The sequence below is a fragment of the Dermochelys coriacea genome, chromosome 10, assembly GCF_009764565.3.
Source record: "Dermochelys coriacea isolate rDerCor1 chromosome 10, rDerCor1.pri.v4, whole genome shotgun sequence".
Lineage (NCBI taxonomy): Eukaryota > Metazoa > Chordata > Testudines > Dermochelyidae > Dermochelys > Dermochelys coriacea.
In genome coordinates this window covers 38474588-38488562 of record NC_050077.1, presented here as the reverse complement: position 1 = coordinate 38488562, position 13975 = coordinate 38474588, and the positions used below count along the sequence as shown (strand labels likewise).

Below are 13975 nucleotides of genomic sequence, written 5' to 3'. Positions count from 1 at the left end.
TACTCGGTGGCTAGGTGGTCTGGTGCCAGAATTGGAATATGCGTGCCATCTATCAGCCCTCTGCAATTAGGGAAGCCCATTTGTGCAAAGCCATCCACAATGTCACACACGTTGCCCAGAGTCACGGTCTTTCGGAGTAGGATGCAATTAATGGTCCTGCACACTTCCATCAAAACGAGTCCAATGGTCGACTTTCCCACTCTGAACTGGTTAGCAACCAATCAGTAATAGTCTGGAGTAGCCAGCTTCCACAGTGCAATCTCCATATGCTTCTCCAATGGCAGGGTAGCTCTCATTCTCATGTCATTGCGCCGCAGAGCTGGGGCGAGCTCATCACACAGTTCCATGAATGTGGCTTTCCTCATCCGAAAGTTCTGTAGCCACTGCTTGTCATCCCAGACGTGCTTGACAATGTAATCCCACTACTCAGTGCTTGTTTCTTGAGCCCAGAAGCAGTGTTCCTTTGTGGTCAGCACCTCCGTGAATGCCACAAGCAATCTCGTGTAGTAGGTAGCACGCATGGCAAGATCAGTGTCACACTCCTCTTGCCTTTGTTGTTTAAGGAATAACTCCACTACCACTTGTGATGTGTTGGTTAGAGCAAGCAGCATACTGGTGAGCAGCTCGGGATCCATTCCTGCAGCCAGAAAGAGGTAGAGCGCCCAGTACACAAACCGTTGAAAGATAGCGCCAAATGCAGACGGAAGCACAGGGATTTCTGTGATGTGAAGCAATGCATCATGGGTCACTGGGACAGGACCCAGGATGTCCCAGGACCCCCTCCATCTTCCCACAACTCTTAGCGGCAGAAGAGGAAGAGGTGCTCTGTGGGATAGCCGCCCAAGTGCACAGCTTCGAATACCGCTGCAAGTGTCACAAGTGTGAACATGTTATTGTGCAGGCAGCTTACAGTGTGAACACACAACAGCGGTTTCCCTTCAGCACTCTGAGTGGTGCAGTAACTCTGCCAGTGTAGATGTACCCTAAAACATGCTGTAAGTTGGTTAATCAGCCAGATATTAGCTCCCCAGAGGCAACAGCAAGGAAAGTAACTAATCCCTGATTGGGGTGTCAAATAACCCATGAACAGCGATTATTCATCTAGGGAGCTTACTCCAACAACAATTCAGTGACTCATCTGCATGAGGCCACACCAGGGGAATTGCTCAACCTTGCTTGGAGACTCAGCTATGTCCCCAGACATGCCTGGATGTGTGTTTTCCAAGCACATGAGCTGAGGGTATAAAACAGACAGAGTGGACACATAGGAGGCTTTTCTCCTTCACCCACCTACACTGCAAGCAACTAAGACACTGAGAAGAAAATAAGAGTCCAACAGAGGAAAAAAACCTGTATATTAAGGACTGCAATATCCAGTGGGGTGAGAAAAACTGCTTAATCCAGATGTTGCTCAGTCTGATAGGGTTGAGAGTTTAGACTGTATGCTTATATTTTATTTCTTTTGGTAACTAACTCTGACTTTTTGCCTATCACTTAAAATCTATCTTTTATAGTCAGTAAATCTGTTGAACTGTTTATCTTTACCAGTCAGCTTGTATGACGTGTGGGGAAATCTGCTCAGGGTACAAAGGCTAGTATATATCCACTTTCTATTGATGAAGCAGTGAACCAATTAATAAATTAGACTGTATATTTCTGAGGTACAGTGCTGTGAGCAGGGGGGGATTCGGCTCTAGTGCCTTTCTGTGTGTGATTCATGAATGGCTTTGGGAGACTTCATGCAATCTAGCTGGGTGTGGGATCTCCATATGTGGTTGTGTTGAGTGATAACCGCACCTGGAGTTGTCACTGCTGGTCACTAGCAAGGCATTGTGAGAGACAGCTCAGGCTGGAGAGAGTTCAGGGGGCACAGCGGATCCACAGTCACAGGCTACACACCAGGGGGATCCCGTCACAGTGGTGCAGCGAGCAGGGTGAAATACTCAGCATTTTGTACTGAGCAAGATTTGCACTTCATACACTGGTGTAAAGATTTTAAGTGTGGTGGCTAAGGACAGTCAGGAGGAGGCTACTGGTTTGTTATTTTCTGTTTGTTTATTTTCGGAAAGGGAAGTAGGAACAGAAAAGCAGGAAAATGACTGAAAGTAGTGAAGCCATTGCAAAGTTGGAGCTTTTTAGACTGCGGGCTGCAGAAAAAGGGAGGGACCACCAGGGATTATTGCAATGGAAAGAACTGGAGATGAAGGAGAAATGGGAAGAAAGAGAGAGAGAGTGGGAGGAAAAAGAAAGAAAGAGAGAGCAAAAACACCAACTGGACCTGCTAGAGAAGCAGAAGTAGGACCCAGTGATTCCCATCACTCCAAAAATCCGCAATTTGGACATTTATGTCCTGTGTGCAAAGAGACAGATGATATTGTTGAATATCTAACTACCTTTGAAAGCCCTGATGCCAAGAGAGTTCCTACCCTGATTGCAAAATTAATTGGTAAAGCTTTAAGTGTATTAAATGAAATGCCCATCGAGGATGCTTTAGATTATTGTAAATTTAAAAACATTGTTTTGCAAAGGTTTCAGATTACCCAGCTGTAGCTCACGAAAGCGTATGCTCTAATAAATTTGTTAGTCTTTAAGGTGCCACAAGTACTCCTTTTCTTTTTAGTTAAATTTAGGGCTCTTAAGAGGAATATTGGTATGAGTAATGGGGAATATGTGAACAGAATGAAAGATTTGATGGGAAAATGGGTGAGGGGTAAAAGTGTTACAAGTTTTGAGGGAATGTTTGACCTTGTGGCTCAAAAGCCTTTCCTAGGCATGTGTAAGACTGATGTAATGCAGTGCCTATGGGACAAAGATGTAAAGTCTGTGGATGAGATGGCATCTCTTGCTGCTGCCTTCGAACAGACTCAGACATCTATTGAAAACAAACCATTGAAAGAGGTCTTTAAAGCTGGTTGGAAGGTAAGACCCCAATTTATTCCTAGCAAGAGGGAGGGTAGCTGGGAGGTTGGTTAGTCACCTCCCCAAAACCATTCCTCTAACCTTCATTCAAATCTCCTGTAAAGAAGAATTAAAGAAGAATCTAAAAGATGCTATCAGTGTAATTCCACTGATCGCCTGAGGAATAAATATCTTTTGTGTTAGGAGGAAGCAGGCAACCAACAGCTCATGTTAGTTCTGTCCTCAACACAGAAACCCCCCGGCGGTCAAAACCTATCATGTTGGTTTTGTGAGATTAGCCTCTGCAGAACTAGACATGGAGCATGTTAAGGTTGTCCAAATTAATGGTAGGGAATGCGTGGGGCAGAGGGATATAGGGGCTCAGATCTCTCTGGTTAAGCAGAGTGTGGTCCCAAAGGTCAGTATGTTATGTAGCCAAATGGCAGAGATTGTGGGGGGTGGGCAAAAGCAGATTCCTCATACCACTAGCTAAAATCCATGTGATTTGGGAAGGTTTGGAAAGTGTTTTGACTGTGGAGGTAATAGAACACCTCCTAGTTGACCTGCTTCTTGGTAATGATTTCTTCCGTGTAGCTCAGGTTAAAGTATTTGCTTGCAGCAGGAGAGAGTTTTATGCTGGGACCCTCAAGGGAAAGGGTAACATTCTTTCAGGAACTGCTGAGAGAATGGGAGAGTCTCCTTGATTCTTCTGCAGCAGGGGGAAGCCACATGCTTCCAATTGGGAGAGTGGTTGAGACCAACTCCTACACTACAGCTGGAGGCAACACCGTCTCAGGAAGGGAGGGGCATGTAGTGCCTGCCAGGGAGAGAATTGTCCAGTTATTAGCTGCCAGCAAGTTGCAGCTAAACCAGAGACAAACCCTGCTCTAGGGAGCATAGGGAAATGTATCCCAGAGGGGAGTCTAGAAAAGTGGGAGGGAATCTCAGAAACCACTGAGGTAGGTGAGGATTCCTGTGACTCTGTCACACGGGGAAGCAGATTGCATCAAAGTCTGGGAGGGGCTGAGACTAGCTCCTTTCAAGCAGAAGGCAATATGCCCTGAGGAGCAGGAAGAGGAGCAGGAGAGGGGTTATCAGTGATTGCACAGACAATCCAGGAAGTTTTTGGAGAATGCTGGGGACAGCTTCCTGGTGCAAGGAAGTTGCTGGAGGAACCAATTAGGGGCAGAGCTCTTCTTGACCTGCTGCTCACAAACAGGGAAGAATTAGTAGGGGAAGCAAAAGTGGATGGGGACCTGGGAGGCAGTGACCATGAGATGGTCAAGTTCAGGATCCTGACAAAAGGAAGAAAGGAGAGCAGCAGAATATGGACCCTGGACTTCAGAAAAACAGACGTTTAATCCCTCAAGGAACCGATGGGCAGGATCCCCTGGGAGAATAACATGAGGGGGAAACGAGTCCAGGAGAATGGCTATATTTTAAAGAATCCTTATTGAGGTTACAGGGACAAACCATCCCAATGTGTAGAAAGACTAGTAAATATGGCAGGAGACCACCTTGGCTTAACATTGAAATCCTTGCTGAGCTTAAACACGAAAAAGAAGCTTACAAGAAGTGGAAGATGGGACAAATGACCAGGAAGGAGTATAAAAATATTGCTCAGGCATACAGCAGTGAAATCAGGAAGGCCAAATCACACCTGGAGTTGCAGCTAGCCAGGGATGTTAAGAGTAACAAGAAGGGTTTCTTCAGGTATGTTAGCAACAAGAAGGTGGTCAAGGAATGTATGGGCCCCTTACTGAATGGGGGAGGCAGCCTAGTGACAGAGGATGTAGAAAAAGCTGAAGTACTCAATGCTTTTTTTTTTTTTTTTTTTTTTTTTTTTTTTGCCTCTGTCTTCATGAACAAGGTGAGCTCCCAGACTACTGTACTGGGCAGCACAGTTTGGGGAGGAGGTGACCAGCCCTCTGTGGAGAAAGAAGTGGTTCAGGACTATTTAGAAATGCTGGACAAGCACAAGTCCATGGGGCTGGATGCGCTGCATCCGAGGGTGCTAAAAGAGTTGGTGGATGTGATTGTAGAGCCATTGGCTATTATCTTTGAAAACTCATGGCGATCGGGGGAGGTCCCGGATAAATGGGAAAAGGCTAATGTAGTGGCCATCTTTAAAAAAGAGGAGGAGGAGGATCTGGGGAACTACAGGCCAGTCAGCCCCACCTCAGTCCCTGGACAAATCATGAAGCAGATCCTCAAGGAATCAATTCTGAAGCACTTAGAGGAGAGGAAAGTGATCAGGAACAGTCAGCATGGATTCACCAAGGGCAAGTGATACATGACTGACTAACCTAAATGCCTTCTATGATGAGATAACTGGCTCTGTGGATGAGGGGAAAGCAGTGGATGTGTTATTCCTTGACTTTAGCAAATCTTTTGATACAGTCTCCCACAGTATTCTTGCCAGCAAGTTAAAGAAGTGTGGGCTGGATGAATGGACTATAAGGTGGATAGAAAGCTTGCTAGATCATCGGGCTCAGCAGGTAGTGATCAATGGCTCCATATTTAGTTGGCACCTGGGATAAAACGGAGTGCCCAAGGGTCGGTCCTGGGGCCGGTTTTGTTCAATATCTTCATTAATGATCTGGAGGATGGCGTGGATTTTATCCTCAGCAAGTTTGCAGATGACACTAAACTGGGAAGAGTGGTAGGATACGCTGGAGGGTAGGGATAGGATAGAGAGGGACCTAGAGAAATTAGAGGATTGGGCCAAAAGAAATCTGATGAGGTTCAACAAGGACAAGTGCAGAGTCCTGCACTTAGGAGGGAAGAATCCCATGTACTGCTACAGACTAGGGACAGAGAGGCTAGGCAGCAGTTCTGCAGAAAAGGACCAAAGGGTTACAGTGGACAGGAAGCTGGGTATGAGTCAACTGTGTGCCCTTGTTGCCAAGAAGGCTAACGACATTTTGGGCTGCATAAGTAGGAGCATTGCTAGCAGATCGAGGGACATGATCATTCCCCTCTATTTGACATTGGTGAGGCCTCATCTGGAGTTCTGTGTCCAGTTTTGGGCCCCACACTACAAGAAGGATGTGGAAAAATTGGAAAACGTCCAGCAGAGGGCAACAAAAATTATTAGGGGACTGGAACACATGACTTATGAGGAGAGGATAAGGGAACTGGGATTGTTTTGTCTGTGGAAGAGAAGAATGAGGGCGGGGATTTGATAGCTGTTTTCAACTACCTGAAAGGGGGTTCCAAAGAGGATTGGGGGGGAGGGGAATAGCTCAGTGGTTTGAGCATTGGCCTTGTCATAAATATAAAGGGAAGGGTAAACACCTTTAAAATCCCTCCTGGCCAGAGAAAAAACCCTTTCACCTGTAAAGGGTTAAGAAGCTAGGATAACCTCGCTGGCACCTGACCACAATGACCAATGAGGAGACAAGATACTTTCAAAGCTGGAGCGGGGGAGAAACAAAGGGTCTGGGTCTGTCTGTGTGATGCTTTTGCCGGGGACAGAACAGGAATGGAGTCTTAGAACTTAGTAAGTAATCTAGTTAGATATGTGTTAGATTCTGTTTTCTTTAAATGGCTGAAAAAATAAGCTGTGCTAAATGCAATGGATATTCTTGTTTTTGTGTCTTTTTGTAACTTAAGGTTTTGCCTAGAGGAATTCTTTATGTTTTGAATCTAATTACCCTGTAAGGTATTTACCATCCTGATTTTACAGAGGTGGTTCTTTTTACTTTTACTTCTATTAAAATTCTTCTTTTAAGAAACGGAATGCTTTTTCATTGTTCTTAAGATCCAAGGGTTTGGGTCTTTGTTTACCTATGCAAATTGCTGAGGAGTTTTATCAAATCTTCTGCAGGAAAGGGGGGTTAAGATTTGGGAGGATTTTGAGAGGAAAGATGTTTCCAAACAAACTCTTTCCCAATAACCGGTGTTACATGTTTGGTGGTGGCAGCGAAAGTCCAAGGGCAAAAGGTAAAATAGTTTGTACCTTGGGGAAGTTTTAACCTAAGCTGGTAAAAGTAAGCTTAGGAGGTTTCATGCAGGTCCCCACATCTGTACCCTAGCGTTCAGAGTGGGGCAGGAACCTTGACAGGCCTGCTAAGGGTTGTGAGATCAATCTTTGAGGGGGCCATTTAGGGATCTGGGGCAAAAATTGGAGAGTGGTCCTGCTTTGAGCAGGGGGTTGGACTAGATGATCTCCTGAGGTCCCTTCCAACCCTGATATTCTGTGATCTAGACTGTTCTCAGTGGTAGCAGTTGACAGGACAAGGAGTAATGGTCTCAAATCGCAGTGGGGGAGGTTTAGGTTGGATATTGGAAAAAACTTTCACTAGGCGGTGGTGAAGCACTGGACTGGGTTACTTAGAGAGGTAGTGGAATCTCCTTCCTTATAGGTTTTTAAGTTGAGGCTTGACAAAGCTCTGGCTGGGATGATTTATTTGGGGATTGGTCCTGCTTTGAGCAGGGGGTTGAACTAGATGAACTCCTGAAGTCCCTTCCAACCCTGATATTCTAGGATTCTGTGATTAAAGAAACTATCCCAGTTGTTAGCTGGCTGAGTTTTGCAGCTGAACAAGGGACATGCCCCTTCCTAAGGAGCACAGAGAAACGTGTCTTAGAACGGGGCCCATGGGAGGAAACTGGGAAAGGAATAGTGGGAGTACAGGAATATCTCCACACTCGTCACTTAGGAGGGGATGCCCAGGACTGAATGGCTGAGTCAGCATCTGTGCACCCAGGCACCCAGCCTGTGACTCCGTTTTTAAGAAAGAACTGTGTGACTGACCTTCTGGAGGGGAGCAGTCACACAGCTGACTTCTCAGGGACAGAGAAAGAGGAGGTGGAGAGTCCCAGTTTTTGAGGGTGCTATTTCTGTTACGTTTTTGAAAAGTAACTGTCTCTCTTTACATCAAGATGCAGCTCGAACACCTCTGATAACAGAGGAGTTGAGACAAGAAAATGCCAGGTGGTGGTTTGTGAGAATACAAATGACCCAACGGGCAGAGAGAGGGTTGTTTTCCCCAGGCTGGTGAGACACAGAGAACAGTTATGGGAAAGCTGCTGGGAAAAGGTGCATTTGATAGAGTAAACACACCTCGCCCAGAGGGTACAGAGCACAGCCCTCTAGGGGGCAGAGAAGGACTCAGTGCTGGGAGTGGGAAACACAGCGTAACCCTAAAAAGAGAGCTGGATTTTTTGTATATGTACAATCCTATGGTTGGGAGACAACTCCCTGAAGGGGCCAGTCAATATGCAGGATCCCCCTAAACTCTTATCTTGCCAGACCCTGAGGTACCAAAATTCCAGAAACATAATTAAAATAAGAGGGGAACACTGGAGGGAAAGAAATGCCAGTGACCGATTACATGGGAGAGAGTCAAAGGACACCGTGGGTAATGAACAAACCAACCTCAAACCAGACTATCTGAATAGAGGACGTGGTATCAAAGATACTTGTAAATGCACATCTGTGATAAAATTTTTGGTATTAATGTACAGTTTTGAGGATAAGAATTTTGACACTGATATTAAACCTTATGGTAATGCTAGTTCTCAGTTCATACATGTAAACAGATTTAAAGCTTATCTCAGCAGAGAAACCATAACAAACCTGGTTTGCTGTGTGTGTGAAAGGGAAACTGAGGCACACTGCCTCATGGCCTTGATGGCTGGATGCCAAGAGAAGTATAACACAAACTGCCTTTGAGCTAGTCAGTGACTATCTCTCTTGCAGTAAACTAAGGGGGAAGGTGTGACATTCTATACCTTAGGGGAGTGTACTATAACCACCATAGTCATCAGGATTATATGAAAATGAGCTTACATATAAAGCATGCCTTGTAAGGTATCGGGGAAAGGTTATGATCTGCTGAAAGACATTTCTCTATCCATATATGTGTATCATTAATGCATATGAAGTTATGAGAATTGTTTTGTATGATGGTCACTAAAACATGCTGTAATTTGGGGAATCAGCCAGATATTAGCTCCCCAGAGGCAACAGCAACGACGGTAACCAATGCCTAGTCGGGGTATCAAACAACCCATGAACAGCTATTGTCCAGCAAGGAAGCTACAATTCAATGACTCATCTGCATGAGGCCACATCAGGAGAATTGCTCAACCTTGATTTGAGACTCAGCAGTGCCCCCAGACTTGTGTTTTTCAAGCACATGGACTGAGGGCATAAAATAGTCAGAGTGGACACATATGAGGCTTTTCTCCTTTACCCACCTACACTGCAAGCAACTAAGACACTGAGAAGAAAATAAGAGTCCAACAGAGGAAAAAACCTGTATATTAAGGACTGCAATATCCAGTGGGGTGAGAAAAACTGCTTAATCCAGATGTTGCTCAGTCTGATAGGGTTGAGAGTTTAGACTGTATGCTTATATTTTATTTCTTTTGGTAACTGATTCTGACTTTTTGTCTATCACATAAAATCTATCTTTTATACTCAATATATCTGTTGAACTGTTTATCTTTCCCAGTGAGTTTGCCTGAAGTGAATGGTAAATTGCTCAGGTATCAAAGGCTGGTGTATGTCCACTTTCTATTGATGACGTGGTGAACCAATTAATAAATTAGATGGTATATTCCTGAGTGCTGGGAGGATTTGGCTCTGTGTGATTCAAGAATGGCTCTGTGAGCATTTATGCAATCTAGCAGGGTGTGAGGTCTCCACATGTCGTTATGCTGAGTGATAACAGCACCTGGAGGGCATTGTGAGAGACAGCCAGGCTGGAGAAAGTTCAGGGGCCACAGTGGTCCCATGGTCTCAGGCTGCACCCTGGGGGAAACCCGTCACAATAATAGACAACCCTTTGTTTTCTGCATTACACCATTAATTCTGCAGCAGCTATAGTAGAATTGTTGTGACATAACTGCTCTGAATATTACAAAACTAGAACCATTAAAATGTACGATAGTCTGTTTTAATAAGGCTTGTGGTGAGAGTATTAGTACTATCTGTTCTTACTCGATAAGAGATGATTTTGGGGTCTTTGTCGCAAATGATTCTGTATCGTGAATACCTGTAGCAGGTACTGTTTATCACATCACAGCACATGTTTAGCAAGCCTGGTCTTATGCAGAAATAAATGCTCTTGGAGAAATAACCCTGGTTTTTATATCCTACATCACTGCCACAATAATGACCCTAAAGTTGCTCTTCAATGGAAACTAATGCACATTGTTGCAGTGGATTGAACCATTAGAGACTATAGGTTTTAAAAAGCTATTTTAAAAAAGAATTAGCAAGATTCAGAAAAGGGATTGGATATTTGTATCTAACTAGAATATATAATAGTTAATCCTAACAAATTTTGGATTAGATATTAAATCTTGTGCTTTTAGAATTTAAACCACTCTTTAACTGTTAGGAATAAGGAGTATATCTACTTTAAGGGGAAGATTATCCTATATCTGCCTAATGCAAGATTTCTTTTATCTTTCTCTGAAGCATCTGGTGCTGGCTACTGTTGGAGACAGGACACTGGACTTGATGGTCTATGGCCATGGTCCAGTATGGTAATTCCTGTGTTCCTGCTTTACAGCCCAGGTTTGCAGTGCCCACACGTGATGTTTTTCAATTATGTCCCTTCTAACTAATGGGGTTTTGTTTTATTTTGTTTTTGTTAACAGGTGAAGTTGAGTGGAAAGATAGGCCACTCTGCGGACATTATTTTAATCGACCGTAGCCTCCTTGTTACAGCAATAGGTGAAACAGTCCTCAGGTAAGAATTTGACTTTGAGACACAAGAGTCTTGCCAGCTGGAAGAATCTTGTTCAGTGGTGGACCAAAGATTCAGCTAACTCTAGAGTGCCTTTGCTTTCATATTATTCATCTAAGTTAGAAAATTCATATTTTCTGTTTGTTACTCATTGTTTCTCGTTCTTCAAAATAATGAGCTGAAGCCTGTTTAATATCGTTGAATCCCTAAAAGTATTCACATGCTTTCCTTTCTCCCATGGGATCCATATTTCTGATATCATCTGACCTCTTTTCTCTCAAACTCCAGGCTTCACTTTGCCTTTTTCTGTTTTTCTCTGGAAAAGTAGAGTCCTTTGATTTTGTGCAGGGAGAGGATGGCCACTTAGTTGTTCTTCCCAACCTGATGGCTGATTCTTATGGCAGCATTCACATCAACAGTGGGAAAAATGGACTCTTGTGCCCTCTTGTCAGGAATTCTCTCTTTCTGTCTAGGATAACAGGAGAAGTGCTGTGATGCTTATACTCTATTCTTTGAAACAGGGTGTAGCGAAGTGGAGACTCACCGGCACTGCGCCTCCTGCTGGTCTTAGGAATTAGCTCAACTCCAGCTCCAGAGTGCCCTCTGCTGGCTGGTGTCTCACCTGCCTCAGGCCCCCATGTCCCTCCTGGACCCCAATGCCCATGTACCTCAGGATTCTGCTCCAGCAGTACCCCACTCTGAGTCTCTCTCCCAGAGGAACCCCCAACCCTCTAAGCCCACCTTGCCTCAGTGGCTACAGCCAGTCATCATTTAGCCCCCACTCACTGAGGCAGACTGCAGTCTGTAATGGCCACTCATGACTGGCAAGGGGTTAGGACCAGCTGACACTGCCTATTCCTAGGCTGCCCTTCTGCAGCCCCAGTACCTTTGTAGGCCTTCACCAAGGCCTGCAGCCTGGGGATTTACCAGGCTGGAGCTCTCCAGCTCCCTTTACCCTTCCCCAGCACTGCTCCACTTCAGGTACCTTGCTCCCAGCCAGCTAGCCCTTCCCACTCCAGTGCTAGAGTAAGACTCCTTAAGCTCCTGGGCCCCAGCCCTCTTATTAGGGCCAGCTGGGCCCTAATTGAGCTGTCCACAGCTGTGGCTGCTTCCCCAATCAGCCTAGTTTGGCTGCTTTTAACCCCTGTTCTCCAGGAGTGGGGCAGCTGCTTTACTACTGTGTTGAAATATTCTGTGTGCTTTTATTTCTTTGTATTTTAAGAATATGTTCTCTTTCCTTTTGGATTTTTAACCTCATTGCAACTGGGTCATCCTTTAACATCTGTATTACTTCTTTATATTTGCATTTCATTAATATCAATGGAATGCCAAGATGGAGCATGTATGTTCAGCAGCATAAGAGGTACACTTTTCTTGAACATAGGCTTGCTAGTATGATCAGCCAGTCACCTGGTTAATTTTGGGAGAGTGGTAGTAAAGATCCAGCACCATTTTCTAATTGGCAGGGAAGGCATTTGGCTTCAGTGCTTTGTTCCAGAAAATCCCCCTTGAATTCAAAGGGTTGGTAGCAGTTAATGGTAATAGGGAGCATTTTAAAAAAGATGGAGAACCATGAGATGGGAAGTAAAGGGATATCCAAGCCCCTCTGTATAAATGAGGCCGTTTGTTTCCAAATTTTTTTTCATACATGATATCAGAAAACAGAGTAAATAATAAGTTAAAGGAAAAAGTAAGATTGCAAGGAGATAAGTTTAAAAAGTGAGTGAAAGTTAGTAAGTGGCTTTTGCACATTCCAGATACTAGTTGGTCTCCAACCTTTTAAAGCAAAGATCACTTTTTGAATTTAAGTGTAACCCAGGATCTACCTCAAAGAAAATGTAGAAATGTAGAAATAACAGTAATCACACAAACCCAAACACCCGTGCCTCGCCCCCTGCCCCCTAAGCCCTTCTCTGAGGCCCCATCTTGCTAACTCCAGCCCCCCTCCCTCCGTCGTTCGCTCTCTTCCACCCTCACTCACTTTCATTGGGCTGGGACAGCGGGTTGGGGTGTGGGAGGGGGTGCAGGCTCTGGGTGGGGGCAGAGGGGTTTGGAGTGTGGGAGGTGCTCTGGGCTGAGCCTGGGGCAGGGAGTTTGGGTGCAGCAGGGGGCTCAGGACTGGGGCAGGAGGTTGGGGCGCAGGATGCAGGCTCTGGGAGGGGGCTAGGGCTGCGGGTTGAGGTGCAGGAGGTGTTCAGGGTGTGGGCTCCAGACGGGCACCGCTTACCTCAGGCGGCTCCCGGGTGGCGGTGCAGTGGGGCTAAGTCAGTCTCCTTGCCTGCCTTGGCCCTGCGCTGCTCCTGGAAGCAGCCAGTATGTCTGGCAGTGGCTCCTGGGGTGGGAGGGGCACGTGGCGCTGCGTGCTGCCCCCGTCCGCAGGCACCACTCCTGCAACTCCCATTGGCCACAGTTCCCTATTTCGGGCCAATGGGAGCAGTGGTGCTGGTGCCTGAAGGCGAGGGCAGCGTGTGGAGACCCCCTGACCCCTCACCCAGGGGACATAGCAACATGTCGGCTGTTTTCAAGAGCAGCGCGGGGCCAGGGCAGGCAGGGAGCCTGCCTTAGCCCTGCTCTGCTGCTGGATTTAGAGGCCGATCTCCCGATTTGGCTGCAGGAGGGTTGGCAGCCCTAGACTGAGACAGATCTACTGTCAGAGGCACCACGGTCAACCAGTTGATCACGATCTACTGGTTGGTGACCACTGCCAGACAGCTGCTGGCAGTTTCATTTTAAAATGAAATGATTTGGGCATTCCAGTAATAGAAAATGTCTGCCCTGCAATGTATCCTATTGAATCTCTTCAATCAAACATCTGGAAGACTATCACTTTTTAAAAGCCCCTTGTTTTCTGTGCACTTAGGTTTTGGGATTTAGAGCGGAGTGAGAATTATGTGCTCTTTCTAGATGTGCAGCTTGGCTTTGAAGCAGGGGAATGTGTAAACTCTGTCTCTTACTGCACTGTTAAAGGTAAGAAACCCTATGAGAACTGTGATCCTTAGCTCATAAACCTTGTTGTGAAATGTCTGTCTTCGGTGCTCTGTAGCAATTTTAGTGTAGTTATAGTTTTCATATTACTGTGTCCAGCAGAATACTTTTCAATAGTAACAAATCTGCTGTGGGGACTTTATCTACTCTGCGAACACAAATGTTTAGCTGTTTAAACTAAGGTTCTGTCCTGACACAGTTAAAGCACGGTTCCATCTTGAAGCACAGAGGGATCTTAACCCACTTACAGCCATGTGATATTTCTTGCAGTTTCTCCTCAAGGGAGATTCAGGACTGGATTGTTGGTATCTAGTCAATATGGAGAGACATTGGCAGAACTGTATGGGGATGCCTGCATACTGCCTGTCTATAGTGTTGCAAGTTTT

The 13975-nt window shown here is 45.5% G+C and overlaps 1 protein-coding gene across 11 annotated transcripts in view; it reads left to right on the top strand.

Moving 5' to 3' along the window:
• The window catches only part of IFT140 (intraflagellar transport 140), a 250730-nt gene that overhangs the window by 56441 nt on the left and 180314 nt on the right, over positions 1-13975 (top strand). For all 11 annotated transcript variants that reach the window (XM_038420185.2, XM_038420186.2, XM_038420187.2 and 8 more), the window contains 2 exons: positions 10516-10607; positions 13465-13571. In XM_038420185.2, the coding sequence (XP_038276113.1) occupies positions 10516-10607; positions 13465-13571 (199 nt within the window). The remainder of the gene's footprint in view (positions 1-10515; positions 10608-13464; positions 13572-13975) is intronic.